At 35.2% G+C, this 20292-nt stretch overlaps 1 protein-coding gene across 1 annotated transcript; it reads left to right on the top strand.

Annotated features, from left to right (window-relative positions):
* Positions 1-6146: 6146 nt before the first annotated feature.
* Positions 6147-19617, top strand: LOC111801936 (Alkaline-phosphatase-like family protein). The gene is made up of 20 exons (XM_023686176.2): positions 6147-6492; positions 6598-6632; positions 9734-9855; positions 10280-10369; positions 10497-10616; positions 10784-10867; positions 11064-11141; positions 11364-11489; positions 11572-11661; positions 13333-13368; positions 13485-13540; positions 14381-14528; positions 15611-16046; positions 16146-16237; positions 16329-16878; positions 17381-17513; positions 17658-17699; positions 18335-18500; positions 18606-18689; positions 19201-19617. The coding sequence occupies exons 1-20, from the start codon at positions 6218-6220 to the stop codon at positions 19312-19314; spliced, it is 2877 nt and encodes a 958-aa protein (XP_023541944.2). The 5' UTR covers positions 6147-6217; the 3' UTR covers positions 19315-19617.
* Positions 19618-20292: the final 675 nt, after the last annotated feature.

Genomic DNA, 20292 nt, shown 5'->3' with positions numbered 1-20292 from the left:
GGAGAGTAGTGTTCTTCTAACATGGTATAAGATTCATGCCCTAAACTTAGTGGTGTCAATAAATTGTTAAATCTTCAAATGTCAAACAAATGACTCCAAAACAAAAGGAGTCGAGCCTCCTCGAAGGCATAGTCAGAAATGACTAAGACAAAGAGTCCAGCCTCCGTTAAGGGGAGACGTACTTTAAATTTATTATTATTATTTTTTTCTAAAAAAATATTTCTAAATTTTTATTATTAAAAAAAAGTGTATTGTTAGTATTTTATTTTGATAAAATAATGTTTTAATTCAAAATTAACATAGAATTAAATGGCTTATTAATAACGCTAAATCATTCAACTTTGTTTTTTTCTCTCAATAATACTAAAAAATACTAGTAAATTTTTTTTAAAAATTAAAAAAAAATATTCGTTAATATTTATTTTAAAAATTCCTTTAAACTTTTAAAAATATTTAAAAAGTTTTATTAATACATTTTAATTTTTTAAAGTTTAAAAATACTTTTAGCATTACTACTATATTTAAAAATTACTCAAAAAATTTTAAAAATATTTTTTTTTTTTGAACTTTTTATAAAAGTTTTAAAGTATTTTTAATTTTTTTTTTAGGTTTAATGATATTTTTGTTTTTTATAATAAGGTATAAAGTTAAAAAAGGTTATTTTTATTAATTTAAGTAATAAAAACAAACACTCCTTTTAAATTTTTATTAAAATATTTAAAAGCAAAAGGCACAAATATTAATACTAAAGGCAATTGGCTTCCAAGTAGGAATAAGAATAATAACAAGGGGAATTGGCCATCCTAACGTGCGGCCACCGGCTACCGGCATTGACCCCTTTTTCCTTCACCATTGTCCCATCCTTTTCCAAAGTTTTTATTATAAGTTACCGACACATCGACCGATAATTTTTTTTTTTTTTTTTTTTTTTTTTTCTATTCAAGTCTATTGGCCATGATTCTCCTTTTTGACTTGTGGGTCATTTAAAAGTATGCACTTGGGAACTTTAATAAATTACTTTATTTTTTCTGTTTAAATTCTGATAAATTGGAAATTAAAAAAAAAAAAAAATTGATATGTATGGTTTGAAAAAAATCGTGAGACTTTCGGCGAGACACCTTCTTAAATGCCATTGTCACACCCTAAGTCATGCAACACATCCTCGCTCACATGTTGCAGTATACATACGTAGGGGAGAGAGATCGAGAGAGAGAGAGAGAGGGTACTTACCAGTGTATCTCAGTCGATGGCACGAACTCGGCACGGTGGCGAGGAGAATTAGTTCCAACAAGTGTTGTTGTCGTTGTTGGTAGCAGAGGAAACAACAGAGACGTCGGAGGAGGGAATTGGAACTGGATCCGAGGCGGAGGAATCGGGCGAAGAAGAAAGACCCATGGGTCGGATTCGGGTAGGAACCCGTTGCAATTCGGATTCAACCCGACCCACACACACAACCCATTGCAAATTGAACTCAGCCAGCTCGCGTACATTTTGACTCGCACGCCGTCTACGGCCCGACCTGCACGTGCTCTCTTGTTGGCTTCATTCGTTCGGCTTAGCGGCTTAAAAACAACGCATTTGGCTCAGTGTACAATTTTTATATCGTTCCCTAAGTTTTCGACTCTAAAGTTTTTTTTGACCTTATTAAGGGCATTTGAGGTCAGTAAGACTCTGGTTTACTCAATTATAAATAATCTTAGGAGTAATATTGAGAGTAATCACTCTATTTAGCTACTAGTATGTCCTAGGAATGTGATATGGGTTGTTATAGGTGAAGTTAAGAATGGAAGGACACTTTCAAAGCAACTATAAAATAGTTAGGGACTTAACCCAAGACCCACGGAAGTAAGTGATCTTATTGTTGGAGCTAGAGAATTGAATGTGTATGATGACGCATATCCCGTGGTCCCTGCATGCGTCATAATGTTTACGCTATGTTTACGTGTTCTATGTAATGACATGATGCTATGTTATGTATGCATGTGATATCCATTATGCCATGATGCGAATGAAATGAAACACTATGTACGTCATGCTACATTTGGCCATGTAAAACTATGTGATGGATGTGATGATATAAGTTGAAGGTGATGATGACTACCATGTATACATGATGCATATATGTACTATGTCATGGATGAAAGGAAATAGGAAATGGTGTTGATGTTATGCTATGATTTCAAATTAAGGGAACCTCATGCATTTATGTATGTCATGCATATCGGGATACTTCCCTATTATGTTATATTAGTATGGACGCGTACCTTCGATATTTATGTTCGTCATGATATCATACGAGTATGTCCTTTTTCTATGGCATTCGGCGACGTGTTAGCGCGTTGTGCCCGATCAAACCAGACCCAGAGGGTACGTATGCAAACCCCCTTGGTGAGTCCAGTGTGTGTGAGGAAGTACCACACATCCAACCCTGCTCGGAATTGGAAATAGTCCAAGGACATGCTACGGTTTTAAAGGATAGGTTCAATCATATACGTGTGTGATTGCATTACTAGCCCCAATAGTGGGGTGACATACTGAGTATTTCTTAAAATATTGAACACACGTGCTACTCTTATTTTCTAGGTAAAGGTAAAGTGCCCCTGCACGAATAAATATGAATGTTGGAATAGCCATAGAAGTCAAGATAGGATCTAGTTTCTTGTTTTCAATTAAACATATAAGTCCATAGATTCGTTTTAAAATGTTTATTTTAAAATTCCGCATATGTTATCAAAGGCATGCATGTAGTCGCGCCTCTAATTTAGGTAAGAAAAATTAGGGGCATTACACTCGGTGTAACAGCCCAAGTCCACCGCTAAAAAATATTGTCTACTTTGGCCCGTTACGTATCGCCGTCAGCTCTACGATTTTTAAACGTGTCTGTTAGGGAGAGGTTCCACTCGTTCTCCTCTCCCGCCGTTGTTGGATCTCACAATTATTTTTCTACTGAAATATAGCCGCTACAATGTGTATGATGTAACTTTTTTTTATGCGGAAACATTCATTGTAAATAGTTCAGAAATGATGTCGTGTACTTACACTTTAAAAATAAATTTCTTAAATCAATCCAAAACATGTAAGAAACGAGAATAAACAATACGTCAAAAAATTAGAAAACAACACGTTGCCCTAATTTAACCTAAGACTAATAAGGAAGATGAAATGCAACTACCCTAACACTGGTTCCATGGTCTTCACACACTGCCTCTGTCATCCGTACAAGGGTGTCTTGCCTTTACCTGAAATGTAAGAGTAGCACACGACGGAAACCTATCATCTAAAACAACATAGCATGACCTTGAGCTCTTTCCAGTTCTAACAGGGTTGGATGTGTGGTATTTCCCCACGCACGCACACATGGACTCACTAGGCGACCTCCTATACGTACCCCTTGGGCTTGGCTTCTGTCAGGTTAAACGCATTGATGCGTCGCCAGAAACCATGGAGAGAAAGGCCTGCATGATATCATAGCAAACATAAACATTGAAGGCATGCACATATACTAACATAACATAACGAGGAAGTATCCCGATACGCGTGAACACACAGTTATGTATGAGGTAAGATAATCTTCATTCTTTCATAACAAATTGAATCTAGTAATTATACATACATGATTCTTATACATCATTACATGCATAACATAGCTTCTAAGACATGACGCAAGGAGGTTATGGATCATAGATTTCTTTATGTCAAAACATATCATGACATGTCATAACATAGCATAACGTATCATAACATATTATGACATGTTATAACATAACATAGCTTATCGTTACATAACACGTCATTTCATTTATACCATAATATTATTTGACATATCCTATAGCGTATATAACATCACATATCAAAGCATATCACACATATGACATGTTGAGGGGCCACTGGGCACGTGTCATTATACATAAGACAATTCTTCCAACCAAACTGATTGTAGATCCACTTACTTGGGTGACCTAGATCGGAGTTACTAATTATTCTTTATTCCATCCTGAATCTTCTCCTCAAAGTCCAATTCAACCTCATAATTATCATCTTGATAATACCAACTAAAACAAAATGACTGCAAAGATCAACGGCTTTGTAGTCTAATTATTTGGTTGACCTAGGTCCAAGGGGTGGATTGTAAAATCCGATTGAAGAAAGAAACGGTCCAACTTTTTTGACCGCACGGCGTCGTGATCTTGACACACTCACGACTAGCCTTAAAGGGAATTAAGCCCTATATATATATTTTTTGCCCCGACTTTGTGGCTTCGTCGGAACTTAGGCGAGATTCGTCTTCGCCAATCGAACATTGCTTGTACGGAATCCAAGCTTGTTCGACCACACACGCCGCCTACGCGTGCATGTTCAATCGTCTGTGACATATCCAATTTGCCTCTACACTAGACCAAGTCATTCGGCTCGACCTTGCCTCTGCTCGGGGCCAAGGTCTCTCAATGCACCATTGCGTCTCCTCTTGCCATCTCGATCTCCAACGACATGACCCATATGTCTTGACGCCATCCCGAGTCTTGGGGTGTCGCTGGCCATCGCAACTCGCTCGGTCATGCCATCGAGAACGGGCCCGCGTGTCGCTCATCTCATCGAGACTTCCCGAACATCCATCCATCTGGGTTCTATCGAGGCATTGGCCCTCCCGTGCCTGTGCCATAGGGTGTCGTCGACCATTGCAACTCGCTCGGTCATGTCATCGAGAACAGTCCCGCGTGTCGCTCATCTCATCGGAACTTCCCAAACATCCATCCATCCAGGTTCTATCGAGGCATTGGCCCTCCCGTGCCTATGCCATGGGGTGTCGTCGACCATCACAACTCGCTCGGTCATGCCATCGAGAACGGACCCGCGTGTCTCTCATCTCATCGGGACTTCCCGAACATCCATCCATCCAAGTTCTATCGAGTCATTGGGCCCTCCCGTACCCGTGCCATGTCATTTAGGAAGCATTTATTTTTAGGCTTAACAGGTATGACTTAAATTCTTACATGAATGCGAAAACTAATGGGCCACCAAACTTTTGTGGTAACTCATAGGTACGAACCAAAAAGCTTGAAAAGCAATGGGGAAGCGAACGTGTCCTTTCTTCATCAATCTTCTAAAAGTAGGGACCGGGAATTTTAGGCTAAAAGGAAGCGTGAAAGGCAACTTTTTATTTTTTATTTTTTATTTTTTATCTTTCTTAATAATAATTGTCCGTGCCTTTCATGTACAGGTTATAATGAAAAATTAAAAAAAAAAAAAAAAGGAAAAAAAAAAAAAAAAAAGGAGTCACGCCATACACTGTTGTTATTATTATTATTATTATTATTATTTATTATTTGTAGAAATGGATGAAATGATGAATAATTGGGATTTGGAAAAATAAATCAAATTAAATCAAATAATAATAATAAAAAATTTGAGTAAATGTATATTTTTCATCTAAAAAAACAAATTTGGAATAATATTTCTATTTAGTCGAAATTGTTAATATAAAATTATTTCAAGCACCTTTAATAAAGGTGATTTAATTTTAAAATTATTAGCATTGAATTATGGAAAATAAATCTGCCATGAAAATAATTTTTAATAATTTTAATTTATTTTAACATCATATCTTGACAAAATACTTTTCGACTTATTAAATAATTTTATAAATTTGGTTTCTATAATTTAATTTATATAATTTTAAATACCAAAATTAGTCAATATTATTAGAATTTTATTAAAATATATAAAATTATTTATGTGGATTTGTAACTTCACTGTTAATAGATATTGTCTGTTTTAGTTTGTTACATATTGCTACTAATTTCACGATTTTAAAATACGGGACTAATTTTTAAGAAATGTTTCGTTTCTCTGTCCAACTGATGTGAGATCTAGAGGTTTATCAAATCATTTAAAAAAAATTAAAAATTTTAAAATCAAGAGGAATAAATTCTATGTTATATATAAATTAAAAGTATTTCATATAGTCAATAAATATCATAATTCATTGGAATTTGATTATTTATTTTTATTTTACATAGAAAAAGAAATCGTAATTTATTGGGCCTGGGCCGGGGAAGGTGTCACCAGAATGGGCCGGAGATAGCTATTGGGCCTGCCTCACTTTGACCAAGTTCGACTTTGTTTCTTTCTCCTCCGTTCGGCTCTCGCGGCTTCGTTCTTCATCGTTTTGGTTTTGAAAACTGGAGGGTGTTTTGAATCTCAAGTTCGCGAGAAAAGAATGAGGAAATGGAATCTGTTATGGCCGTTTTGGGCCATAACGATTGTTCATGGTGTTGCGATTCTGATATTCGTTAAAGGATTTCTTCTTACTCGTACTGAGCTTCCTTTTTACAGTCGCTGCTCTGATGTTTCTCAATCTCCCTGTTTCACTTCCGATTCACTTTCTGGCAGCAATCCTTCGGTTCCTCCTTCCTCCGATGCAGCGAATTCCAGCCGGTGCTGGACCAAGCCCGCTGTTAACCGCATCATCATCATTGTTTTTGACGCTCTACGGTTTTCTTCAATTCCCTTTTGTTTCTCATCATTTGTTATTCGCTGACTACGATTTGATTCTTTAATCTTCCTTTTTGTTTTCTTTTATATCAATTTGTATATCAGGTTTGATTTTGTTGCTCCCAGTACATTCTTTGAAGGTCAGCTCACTTCACTTGCTTTGCTAGTTTAGAATGTAACCAGTCTCAATTATTTTAAGTTAAACCAGTGTGCCGTATGTCGTACATAATGCGACATCCAAAATGCTCTGATACCAATTGTTGTACTTATGCCACAACCAAAATGCTTTGATATCAATTGTTGTAGCGGAAGTAGAAGCTAGATCGATTGTACTCACACACCCATGAACAGAAATTAAACAAAGAGACAAATATTTACGTGGTTAGGAGAGAGGAAATTCCCCTACATCCACGGTTGGTAGCCAATCACTATAAACAGAGTGTTTACAAGTGTATTGTTCCCTAATGCCACAACCAAATATTATGATACCAATTGTTGTAGCGGAAGCGGAAGCAACATTGATTGTACTTACACACCCACAAACAAAAATTAAACCAAGAGACAAAGATTTACGTGGTTCGGAGATAAGAAATTCTCCTACATCCACGGGTGGTAGCCAATCACTGTAACGAAAGTGTTTACAAATGTATCTCTCACACTCTCACACTCTCACACTACAAAGTCTCTCTTTCAAAGTTTCTACCAATTGCCTCTAGGCAAGTACAAAAGGACAATGACTCCACATCTCAAAACAATGCTAGACAAACCTTTATATAGACATAACAATATAAATGTTATACATGAATCAAGATGATTCATGTATCAAAATGGAAGATGAACCAAAAGAATTATGAACTAAATAAATGAGAGATGAACCAAATAAATGAGAGTTATAAACCAAAAGAATTATGAACCAAATAAATGAGAGTTATAAACCAAAAGAATTATGAACCAAATAAATGAGAGTTATGAATCAAATAAATGTCAATACATGCATAGGAGATGCATGAACCTATTCTTTATGACAACTTATAACAATCTCCACCTTGTTAGATGATCCCTAAGTAGATAACCGGTTTGGTTGCCATCAAGTCAACAGGCTACTTCTTCCGTCCAACATTGATCAGATCCAAGCAATGTCAAAACTTTTAAAGAGCAATTATCTTTGTCAACATACCCGTAGGATTATCAACAGTTTCAATTTTCAATAAACGAATGTCCCATTCATTGATAATTTCTTGAACAAAATGAAATCAGACATCAATATGTTTGATACGAACATGATAAATTTGGTTCTTCAACAAACAAATAGCACTCTGGCTATCACAAAACACTTCTATGTGTTTTTGAGAAATACCCAAGTCATTAACTAAACCATGCATCCAACTAACTTCTTTAAAAGCTTTGGTGACTGCCATATACTCTGCTTCGGTGGTAGACAATACAACAGTAGACTACAATGTTGAATGCCAACAAATACTCTGCTTCAGTGACTGCCATATACTCTGCTTCAGTGGTAAACAATACAACAGTAGACAACAATGTTGAACGCCAACAAATAGGTCCACCACGCTTCTGCTGCACCACTCTAATAATCAATTTACGAAGATAAGTTTCTCATTGCAAGCTTGCTTATTTGTTCTTGGAAATCATATTTTCAAGATTTGTGATAATCTCCATCCATTTGAATTTTGTTGGCTTTGGTGGCTCAATTTAATCTTTAAGCTTACACAACTCAATGTAAAAACTGCTTTATTGCATGGAGATTTGGAAGAAGAAATATATATGACACCACCATTTAGTTTTCAAGTAGTTGAGCAACAACATTTGGTATGTAGATTGAAGGAATCTTTGTATGGGTTGAAACAATCTCCTCATCAATTGTATATGAAGTTTGATCACTTCATGGTGGAGCATTAGTACACTGACAATCAATTTGATCATTGTGTGTATTTTTGGTTCTTTGATGACGACTTGTTTATCTACTTGGTCTTTTATGTTGATGACATGTCGACTGCTTCCAAGGGACAAGTGGAGATTGATAAGTGCTAATCCACTATGGCTGGTGGACCTGTTTGTTGGCGTTCAACGTTGTAGTCTACTATTGTATTGTATACCACCAAAGTAGATTATATGACCGTCGTTGAAGCTTCTAAAGAAGCTATTTGGATGCATGGTTTAGTTAATGACTTGGGTATTGCTAAAAAACACGTAGATGTGTTTTGTGATAGCTAGAGTGCTATTTGTTTGTTGAAGAACCAAATCTATCAGGCTCGTACCAAGCATATTGATCTTCGATTTCATTTTGTTCAAGAAATTACTAAGGAAGGGGACATTCGTTTATTGAGAATTGAAACTGCTGATAATCCTGCGGATATGTTGACAAATGTGATTGTTCGTGAAAAGTTTCGGTATTGCTTGGATTTGATCAATGTTGGACGGAAGAAATAGCCTGTTGACTTTGGTGGCAGCTAAACCGGTTATTTGCTTGGACATCTTTTGACAAGGTGGATGTTGTTGTAAATTGTCATGAAGAATAGGTTCATGCATCTCCTATGCATGTATTGACATTTATTTGGTTCATAACTCATTTATTTGGTTCATAACCTTTTGGTTCACAAGTCTCCTTTATTTGGTTCCTCCTTCATTTATTTAGTTCATAACCCTTTTGGTTCATCTTCTATTTTGATACATAAATCATCTTGATTCATGTATAAAATTAATATTGCTATGCCTATATAAATGTTTGTTTAGCATTGTTTTGAGATGTGGAGTCATTGTCATTTTGTATTTGTCATTTTGTATTTGCCTGAAGGCAATTGGGAGGAACTTTGTAGTGTGAGAGTGGAGGCAATTGGGAGGAACTTTGTAAGAGAGACTTTGTAGTGTGAGAGTGTGAGAGATACACTTGTAAACACTTTGGTTATAGTGATTGGCTACCACCTATGGATGTAGGGGAATTTCTTCTCTCTAAACCACGTAATTCTTTGTCTCTTTGTTCAATTTTTGTTTGTGTGTGTGAGTACGATCGATCTTGCTCTCGCTTCCGTTACAACACCGTAGTGTTTTAATATACGTTTTCAAGTTTGTATTGCGTATTTTGAATTCTGTGATACAAGTGACGTGTGGGCTACTTCTAAATTGTTATTCATTGACTCCCATTACAAGTGATGAGGTTTTTGTCACACTTTTAATCCGTGATGTTGCAATTAAGACTAATCACTCGTGTACATTGTCGTAGAATCGAAACCATGGATGGATAAGTTACGAGTATTGCACAAGATGGCATCAGAACGGGGTTCGTCTGCCAAGATTTTCAAAGCTATTGCTGATCCACCCACGACGAGTTTGCAGCGATTGAAGGTAATGTATTTTTTGTTATTTCAGATGTGATGTTTATCGTGCTATATCTCAACTTCAGAGAGTTTAACTTTTAGCTTTTCATAATGATCTTCGTACGTCTGGTGGCAACTCTCCAGTAGTCGAACATGACTTATTGTTCAAGAATGCGTACATATAAGCCACATGAAAACTTTGGCTTCCTACTTCGCCCATATTGTTTATACTAAAAACTTGTGTAGTAAACGGTTTTTAATGAAATTACTTTGATGTTTTTGTAAACATACTGAAAATTTAACCTTCTCCGTCTTGTTGGCTGGCTTGGCAATAAGTGAAAGTTGCAGCTATTTCTCTCTGTTGTTCTCTTTTCTCCCTTCTTTTGTGGGGTGGGGTTATCAAATCGTAGTTCAGAAGTTGTCTGATTCTGATTTTGTTGTACTTTTTTCAGGGCATTACGACTGGAGGACTTCCAACATTTATTGATGTTGGAAACAGCTTTGGTGCTCCAGCAATTATTGAAGACAACTTGATTCATCAGGTTGATTCTTGCATCTCTGTTAACGCATCTGCCTATTGCTTGTACAGATGCTGATTAACCACTAGTGTTTATTATTTTAAACATCTAAAGTTTATTTGGTTACTTATCAACTTAAATGAATTTACAGCTTGTTCAGAATGGAAAACGTGTGGTGATGATGGGTGATGACACATGGATGCAATTGTTTCCTCATCATTTTAAAAAAGCATTTCCCTATCCCTCGTTTAATGTTAAAGATCTTCATACGGTATGCTTTGTGATGTCTTCTTTCTTACAGTGAATTTGTTTCATTTCAGGATAGACTTCTTCCCTTTAGTTTTCTTTTTCAATGGAAAACTTCGCTTTCATCAAGAATGTTGTCTATAGTTTCAAGGCATAATGAGCTGCTAAAATTTTTGAAGATTTTTGTTTTAGGTAGACAATGGATGCATTGAACATCTTCTTCCATCCTTGTATGAAGATGATTGGGATGTTCTTATCGCACATTTTCTTGGTGTGGTAATAACTTTCTTCCCCTTCTTCTTGTCTGAAGTACATTGTTAATCTTGTTTTGGTTCTTTCTACTTTTCTTGCTTCACATCTAGATCATGCCTTAATTGTGAAGATGGGAAACTTTTTCTCCTCCGTCTAAGTTCCAACATTTGTTGCTTGGTGTATTATGTGAGAAACAATTAACTGAAAGCATGTGATATAGGATCATGCTGGGCATATATTTGGTGTTGATTCAAGTCCAATGATTGAAAAGCTGGAGCAGTATAATTCTATTTTAGAGGTATGCTGTAGCAATATAACTTGATCTAGCGGTACAGAAGGGAAGAGTCGTTTGTGGTCTTAAGTATTCATTATACACCCATTTCTGTGTCATTTATTCAAATTCTCAGGTATATTGAGGCATCTTGGGAGCTCAAATAAGTCTCTCAACTACGATTATGTTATCCTTTTTTTTTTTCCGCCTTTCTTAGTTCAACCATAGCTAATCCATCATTCTTCTCAGAAAGTAGTGGATGTGCTGGAAAGGCAATCTGAACCGGGTGGGTTACATGAAAATACTCTTCTTCTTGTGATGGGTGATCATGGACAAACTTTGAATGGCGATCACGGTGGAGGAAGTGCAGAAGAGGTATAATATACTTTACGAAGGGAGATTTGATTTGTGTTTGATCACATTTTTCTGGAATGATTATAATGGTGATACCTTGCAGGTTGAGACGTCTCTATTTGCTATGAGCTTTAAGAAGCCTCCAGCATCCATACCATCTGAATTTGGCACTTCTTCTTGTCAACTAGATTTGGTATTTTCTTTCTCTTTTAACTCTAGATATTTGTGGATTTAAATTTCTTTTAGGTCTTTTCTTTGAAAAATACATTTTTGGACTCTTACGTTTGAGAATAAATCATTTTTCTCACTAACTTTCAACAGGAACATTTTCTAGGTTTCAGGAATGGTTCACATTAATCTTTGAAATCATTGTTTCGTATTGGAACCAACAAAAATTGGTGTGCATATTTTATGGCCATTTGTCTTCTATTAATATGTATAAATTACTTCTTTGACATAATCATGAATGAATCAAATAAGAATTACCAGTTAGACAAACAAATTTTTTTATAGTAGTATCAACAAACTTATAGACAAATTTGCATTTTTCATTGAATCCCTACTAGATTTCTGTGACTATCATTAATGGTACAATGAGTTGTTAGTTTCTTAATTGTAGTTGATTTCTGTTAACCGAATGACGAAGTGCCTAACTACCTTTGCAATATGTATCAAAATGCCTGACCATGATTTTATTATTGATGTTATTTTTTTGTTTGTGTGTGTTGGGGGGAGGGTGGGGGTGCAGAGAATCTTTCATTAATAGTCGGAAAGCCTTGAAGTTGATATAGTCACATTGATTAAACTTGTGGGTGTTGAGAGCCGTGGTGCATAGGGAAGAACAAAAGGCTGGGCTTGGGTAATAACCCGGATACATCTAATTTTCATGCTATCATACTCGGAACAAATGCATGCTGTCCTCTGAAAGAACTATCCCCCAGTTGACAATATTAGAAAGCTTTATGGCTTCAATGCAGCAGTTGGCTGATAACCTTGGTTAACTATGAATGTTGTTGGGAGATTTGCAGATCGATTCAGACCTTTAGAGGTATGAGCAAGAATGACGAGTGCATGGTTTTCAATATTACAAAATAATAGTAGATAGGTAAGTTTGGGGGGATTGGGGATTAGGGAGGTGCTTTTCAGCATAGATATTTGATAGAATTAAGTCTACCCAATCATGTAGTTTCTCTACTATCTATCTATCTATCTATATCTATATATATATATATATATATATATATATATATATATATATATATTTTGGTAAGAGACAATCTCTACGATATTCTTTCAAGATAGGTGGTAGGAGATTATATCTTTTGTGAGCTCCAGAGTAGAGCTATCATCAATTCTTCCATCAATAGAAGTTTAAATGGCATTTTCTTCATTAAGTGAAAAGTCAACAACTTTTTGATTCATTGGTCTTTCTACTAACTTTAAGTTAATGAAGTTTGAAATGCTAGCTAATACTAATAGAATTATGGTGTAATTATGAGTACCATTTTATTGGTACAAGAGGCTTTTGAGTGAGACAAAGCAATCCTAGAGATAACTATTTCATTGATATTCAAAATTGACAAAAGACTTGTCCCAAAATCATCATATACCTACAGCTGTATTGTACGAGTCAAACTGTAGAAAAATGAGGATGTAGATATGCCCATTTCATGTATATGCTTGATTTAGATCATGATCTGCTGTGCGTGGCACAACCGAATCTTCTACTCTATCAACAGTTTGATTAGCCTTCGCCAGAAAACCACTTGAGGGAATTGGAAGATGGCATAATAGTGGGAATTGAAGGGACCAAATTTGTGAGTACTAATTGATTGGTTTCCCTGTCCATCTTTTTATTTTTCAGGAAGGGAGGGAGATATGTACCAGCACCATCCAACAGGTTAGAATAGTGCTATCTATGACTTGTTAGGAAATCTTTTTCCACATTTTAAAGTTCTATATATATATATTTGAAGTTATTGCCTCTCTTGTTCTAATTTTAATTGCTCTCTGCAGCTTGATTTCCCAGTGACATTATCTGCATTGCTTGGAATTCCTTTTCCTTTTGGAAGGTGCAGTGTAAGCATCATGCCAATACTGTCCTTTGTATGTTTATGTGCATTGTATTTTCTTTCTCATTTCATCACATTAGATTACTAGTGAGGACCAGGCTTGACCCCATGGAGGAAAAACTTAAAAAAAAAAAAAATCCTATTGGAAGAAAGTGCACTTTTAATGAATGATAACCTACCTGGACCCTATCCATTTGAGTAGGTTCTCCTTTCGTAATGGTTGCGAGGATTTTTTGTAATGGCTGTCAATTTTATTGTTGTCGTCTTCTTTGGCAGTCTCATTCAGGTTTGTTCAAGTTCATCGTATTTCTTTCTTCTCTCCTATAGAGAGTATCGTAATCATGTAACTTGTTCTTTCGTATTATAATCAATGTTCCTTTTCATTCTTTTCATCTATAAATGAAACTTGTTTTGTTTTTAAAAAAGTTGTTTATTTTTTATACTTCTTAAAAGATCCTTGTAATATTAAGTGTCTAGTTGGAATTTGGCAAAAAAATTATGAACTTTTTGTAGGAGCTTGAAGAGGTGGGGATTCATTCGGTAAATTGGGAGCATTGTAGTAAACGCTAACCCATCCTTCAAGCGTGTTATATTTAGACTAGGACTTAGAAATCCAGTTTGAATTCTTAAAACTAGAATTATCAGATGATAATGACTTCTTATATATCTTGGACATTGATCAATCCAAACTATCCTAAAAACACAGCAAAACGTGTTAAACTAAATCTTAAGCAAAAAAAATTTGAAATTAAATAAATTTGACTCGTAGATGTAACCTGCGCTTCCAATTCTTGGGCGAACATACCAGGAATTCACGAATTTGCATTGCTATCTTTTCAGCATTGGGCGTGTAAATCCTGAGTTATATGCTCTAGGTGCTGGTACATGGAAGTTGGAAGGTATGAAGGTTGGAAACTACATAAATAGCAGAGAACAGGAAGAATGGATGCAGAATTACGTCAATGTACTTTGTATCAACTCCTGGCAGGTAATGATAAGCAGCTCTCATGTTTGCTTTGATGGCAATGCCACTCAAATATTATTTTTTGTTATGTTCATTATTATAACACATAGAACACAGTTATCATACTTATAAATCCTAAAGAATTTCATAAATTTGATAACATGTACCATTCTTACCTCAAGAGCATACATCCACCACATATAATATGATCTACAATCTTTCACCTGCTTGCCTTCCTAGAAAATCTGGAAAGCGCTCAGATATGACATCCAGAAAATGCAAAGCATTTGTCCACTTTCTATTCTTCCCAGGGTATTACTTGTCCATTATAATGTACACCATTGTCAGATTTGATAATCATTGCTGTACTCATTCCTCGACCTCTTTCTAATAGAAAATTACTTCAAGTCGAGTCAGCGAGAGAAACCTATACCCACCTAGACATGGTTCTCCCAAGTGTGTCTTGATTCCTTATGAATATCTACCATCTACAAACTTCTTCCATGGGTCATTGTTTCATTCCAAACTTCCCAGAGTTCAGAAAAAGCTGTGTTGATCCATAGGATATTTGAGTTGTCCTTGTATAGCTGTACAAAATCTTTCATTTGTCTTTCAAGTGCCATTCCTTTCTTCTAAAAACTTATTCAAAATCAAATCTCATTCCCTCCTTCCCCACCCAAATCGTACTTGGTATGATTGCACCAAATTCTATGATCACATCATTTCAATTCCCAAACGTTGTCCAGTGATGATTTTGATTGGGTTAACAAACATTGAAGGGCTCATTGTTATAACATATGAAGCACAGTTTTTGATAGACCGCCTAGGTTTGGTTCTATTCGTATACAAGAACCGTATGAAGATTGCTTTTACTATAGCTTTAGTCAGTTCTCTTAACCAAGGCATTGCCTATCACTGGCTCTTTCTCCTTTTGCTTGGTGGTAGACCAATAGTTTCCTCAATCTGGCCGTTCATTTGAACGATGATATTGATAAGGTTTTAGCTGTCTCTAGCAGACTTTAAATAGTACAATAGTGTAGGAGATGATTCTCTTTCATTTTTCTTCATCATTCAATCTGATGGCACTAGCATTCTCTGTCTTGTAGGTGAAAAGGTATATTGATAACTATACTGCTTCATCGGTCATTGGATTTTCTGATGAAGACTTGCTTCACACTGGTAGTTTGTATGCTGATGCAATGGACAATTGGTCTTACATTTCAAAAGGCTTATTATCTAATAGTGACGGAACCGACGTTGTACCTTCTCTTAAGAGGCAAATTGACGCATACTCTAATTTCCTAGCGAGTATTGCTGAGCTAGCACGCTCTAAATGGACAGAATTTAATTTAAAATTGATGACTCTTGGTTTCGGCATTATGGTAGCATCACTTTTTGTCCATTTCCTTGCTATAAAGAGGGTTGGCAAACAATGCAGCAGTTCTTTTGCAACTAAAGATTGTGGAAAAACTTTAGAGTTAATGCTTTCTTGCTTCATGGTGGCCATGCGTGCATGCAGCTTTCTCTCAAATAGCTTCATTTGTAAGTTGGAAATCTCTCAAGATCTAAATTTATTGGTATATAACATACGGTCACTCACCCCCCTCCCCCTCCCCTCCCCCCAAATTTCCTTGAGATCAGTGGAAGAAGGAAAAGTGACAAGTTTTCTTTTGGCTACTACCGGCATTTTCATGCTACGATATTCAATCACAAAGCAGAAACATTTTCTAAACGTAAGTAATTATATCTTACGTTGACAGAAATTTTACTTTGAATACATTGTTGAAAATATCAGTGTTCACTGCCTATAGATTTCTATTGCAGGTCTTCATTTTCCTTCTTTTGATGATCTACTGTAGATTTACAATTGAAGTTGGTCTATTGAAGCAGGCCGATACTTCTGCGTTCTTGAAAGCTTATCCTTCATGGGTGCTTGAAATTGCATCCCTACTGCCTGGTTGGACTTACATAACCAAATCTGTGCCAATTATTGCACTCATATTATTGGCACAGTTGCTTCTTAAAAACATTACTAGGAGCCATTCAAAGGGAGTATGGAAGTTCGTTATGTATGGAACCATTTTGTGTTATATCCTTATTGGATTCCATTGGGCTCTAGAAAATGATATGTTGCATTTTGCTCCTGCTATTGAGGGCATTGGAAAAAATTGCATTCCTAGAATAATCTATGCCATTGGACTAGGACAACTGTCATTACTACTATTTAGGCAACTATTTGGTGAAGACAAACTTTTCGACTGCAGAATAACTTTATTAACCAAAACAGCCGCCATGTTAGCTGCATGGAGTCCAACAATTATTATTCTAGCGGGAAAGCAAGGTTCCTTGGTCGCTTTGGCATCTCTTATTGGAGGTGAAATTTTATTGGGGCTTCACTACATAATAAATTGCATTATTGTTGACCCATATCTTCCTACATATGCTGCTGCCTACTGCACATTTTCCCTTGTTAGTCTCTATCTGTATCTGTGGCCTTTGCTTACGATTTTTTTTCACCAGTTAGGCCTCCTTTGACTGACTTGGAGCCCTTTTCTTGGATGTTTTCACTTTGAATATATGCTGCTGTCTCAAATGATTTATTCATGCTTTTTTAGAATAGGAGAGTGATTAATCAAATTTTCTTGAACTGTTTTAAAAATTGGTTCGTGTTTAAACTTTCATAAAAAGAAACAAGATTACGTATCAATCTGTACCATTCTGAAGCATAATATTGTTAGTTGCCTTTGCTGTAGCTTATGAGCTATTAGTTTCTTCTCACATTTAAAGATTGGGCTCTGTTTTTGGTCGCTAATTTTATTTCATTTATATTTCTCTCCATCTATTTCCCGTCCTTGATTTTATGTTCATCCTGGTAGGATATTGCATAATAGGCATGGACAATCTAAAACACGGAGAGGATGGAAATGGTAGAATTCTGACAGTTGACTGTCTTCCTGTAACGCAGTGGAGCTTGTTTGCTATCTGTCTCTTCTTTAGCTCTGGCCACTGGTACTTAATTCTTCCTCTAATTTGAATAAACTTTTTTGCTGATGCCTTCTTGTTCTACTTCAGATGCTAAATGTTTGTTTTCTATTCAATGACTAATTGTTTACATGTTATTACCGTCTGCTTACCAAGGGGATATTCCTGCAGGTGTGCTTTTGATGGCCTTCGCTATGGTGCTGCATTTATTGGGTATGTCCTTTGTTGTGTCGGCACATTATACGAATTGCTCAGAACTCAATGTTTTTAATTAATTATTTCTGCTTTGGTGTGTTGTGAGATGTACGCATGCATGCATGAAAATTAAGTTCATGTTTATACAGACAATCATTTTAGAAAACTAACTCAGTCCCTTATTTATTTATTTCGTAGTAATAAGGCTCAATGGGATTCTTTCATCATACTTCCCTCATTCTTTAGTTTGAAACTTTGAATTACCATTCACTCGTTAGTGTGATATCCCACATCGGTTTGGGAGGAGAATGAAGCGTTCTTTATAAGAGTGTGAACACCTCTCCCTACCAGACGCGTTTTAGAAACTTTGAAGGGAAGCCCGAAAGAGAAAGTTCAAAGAGGACAATATCTGCTAGCAGAGCATTCTTTATAAGAGTGTGGACACCTCTCCCTAGTAGACACATTTTAAAAATCTTGTGGGGAAGTCCGAAAGGGAAAGTCCAAAGAGGACAATATCTGCTTGCGGTGGTCTTGTGCTTTTGGTTTTTAGTTGATGAAATTTTTTGTCATCGTTAAAAAACAATGTCAATTGTCAACATTTACATAATCGAAGGATATTTTAAATTCCTTGACACTTGAATCCCTAATCCCAGGTTCGATGAGTTCGTTCTCGTTCGACAAGCAATCCTTCTCACAATCGATACGTTTGGCTTCTCTGTCATCCTTCCAATTTTCGGACTTCCTTTCATTGTTGCAAAGAAATATTCATCTAGTCAGGCTGCAAAAGGGGAAAGCACTCTCTTCATGCGCTTATCTCAAGTAAGTTAATTCATTTATTTATTGATCTTTCAAAGTTGAAGTAAGAAACTCTGTTTTTGCAGCTTGGTTTAAATTTTCAATTTCATTTTCCCTGGGATCACTTAGGCTTACTTGATGTATGGGCTCATAATGGCGGTTCCAGTTACAGCTTCTATATTGTGTGTCATAATTCAAAGGCGGCATTTGATGGTAATTACCTCACTTCATTTACTCTAGAGGATGAATTTACTGGACTAAGTTATAAAACATACCCTTAAACTTTATAAATGGTTTAGAAAAAATGAAGATAAAATACTATAAATGTTTCAAAATTACGGGATAGAAATCTATTAGAATGTTAGATAGAAAACTAACGTGACAATAGCCTAAAACGAGATGAAGGCTACTAAAATGTTTGCTTGGATTAAGTATGAAAGAGCCATATTTAGATATTTACTTTTTGTTCAACATTTTAATGATTATTTTTTTTACTTTACGGATAGTTTTGAAACCACGAGTAATATTGCAACTTTTAAACCAATGAAAAAATGGAGGGATAATTTTTATAGTTTAGCGTTTTTACGACTAAAGCATACAAATTTTTTTACAAGATTTAGATACATAGTTAAAACTAATATTGTTGGAGTGGTTTTATAAGAACATAATTAGTGATTTTCTTGATATTATGATAAAATAACAGAGAGAATAAGAATGTTTGCAGGTATGGGGACTGTTTGCACCGAAATTTGTGTTTGATGTGGTAGCTCTCATTCTAACAGACGTCTCTATTTGTTTAGCCACATTGTATTATGTGCCACATCCAGAATCATGCTAGGTATGGTCGCCTTTCTTCTTCTTTCATTCAATTTTAGAGATTTTTGTATGACTTCATGAACCTTTATTTTCTTTATAAAATTAAATGGCTTGTGTAGCAAGAAAACATTAAAGTGTAAGAATTATAGCAATTCATGGAGTTTCTTGTCCAAGTTTTGGATGAAATCCCACCTCGATTAGACAGGAGAATGAGTGTCAGCGAGGATATTAAACCCTGAAAAAGGGTGGATTGTGATATCCCTCATTGGTTGAAGAGGGGAACAAAGTATTCTTTATAAGCATGTGAAAACCTTTCTCTAGCAAACGTGTTTTAAAATCTAGAGGAGAAGTCCGGAAGGAAAAATTTAAATAGAACAATATCTGTTAGTGATGATTAACCTCTCTCTATTTGGTTATAGTGCTTTAACGAAGAACAGTGGAAATGAAGCTATATTTTAATTTTCTTTTATTATATTCAAAAACGATTAAAAATATTTATCATTTCAACTAAATGATATATACTTGATTATTACTAATTAGTTTGTAAACGTGTGTTATATTATAAATTTTATGTATTTATTATTTTTTAATATTGTATTATTTATGAAGCATCATTTTATACATCTTTTAATCTCTACAAAATAATAATAATAATAATAATAATAATTGAGTTTATGAGATGAAAAATTATCTTTATCAAAGTTTTATATTTATTTAAATGTAATTTTACATTTGAATGTTTCATATTTTAATTTGGATACATAAAATAAAAAAAAAATATATTGTCTCGATACAATAATTGTATCTAATTTAAATTGCATACCAAACGATAAAAAAATATTATTCAAATTATCGAGATTGGGCGGTGAATATAAAAAGTTAAATTCAACAATATAATATTTAGACTATTTATGCCTATTTTCACATGTTAAATAAAAATTTAGAGTTTCAATATCGATATATACATATGGACATGTGTGTATATGTATCACACAAATCG

This window comes from Cucurbita pepo, chromosome 9, assembly GCF_057944985.1.
Source record: "Cucurbita pepo subsp. pepo isolate OVF chromosome 9, ASM5794498v1, whole genome shotgun sequence".
Taxonomy (NCBI): domain Eukaryota; kingdom Viridiplantae; phylum Streptophyta; class Magnoliopsida; order Cucurbitales; family Cucurbitaceae; genus Cucurbita; species Cucurbita pepo.
This window is presented reverse-complemented; position numbering and strand designations above follow the sequence as displayed.

Bases quoted from the DNA above. Each gene is read 5' to 3' on its own strand.
- LOC111801936 (XM_023686176.2), top strand. From the start codon at position 6,218: ATGAGGAAATGGAATCTGTTATGGCCGTTTTGGGCCATAACGATTGTT. The intron at 11,142-11,363 runs GTATGCTGTAGC...CATTCTTCTCAG, and splicing joins AGTATAATTCTATTTTAGAG to AAAGTAGTGGATGTGCTGGA. The intron at 18,690-19,200 runs GTAATTACCTCA...GAATGTTTGCAG, and splicing joins TTCAAAGGCGGCATTTGATG to GTATGGGGACTGTTTGCACC.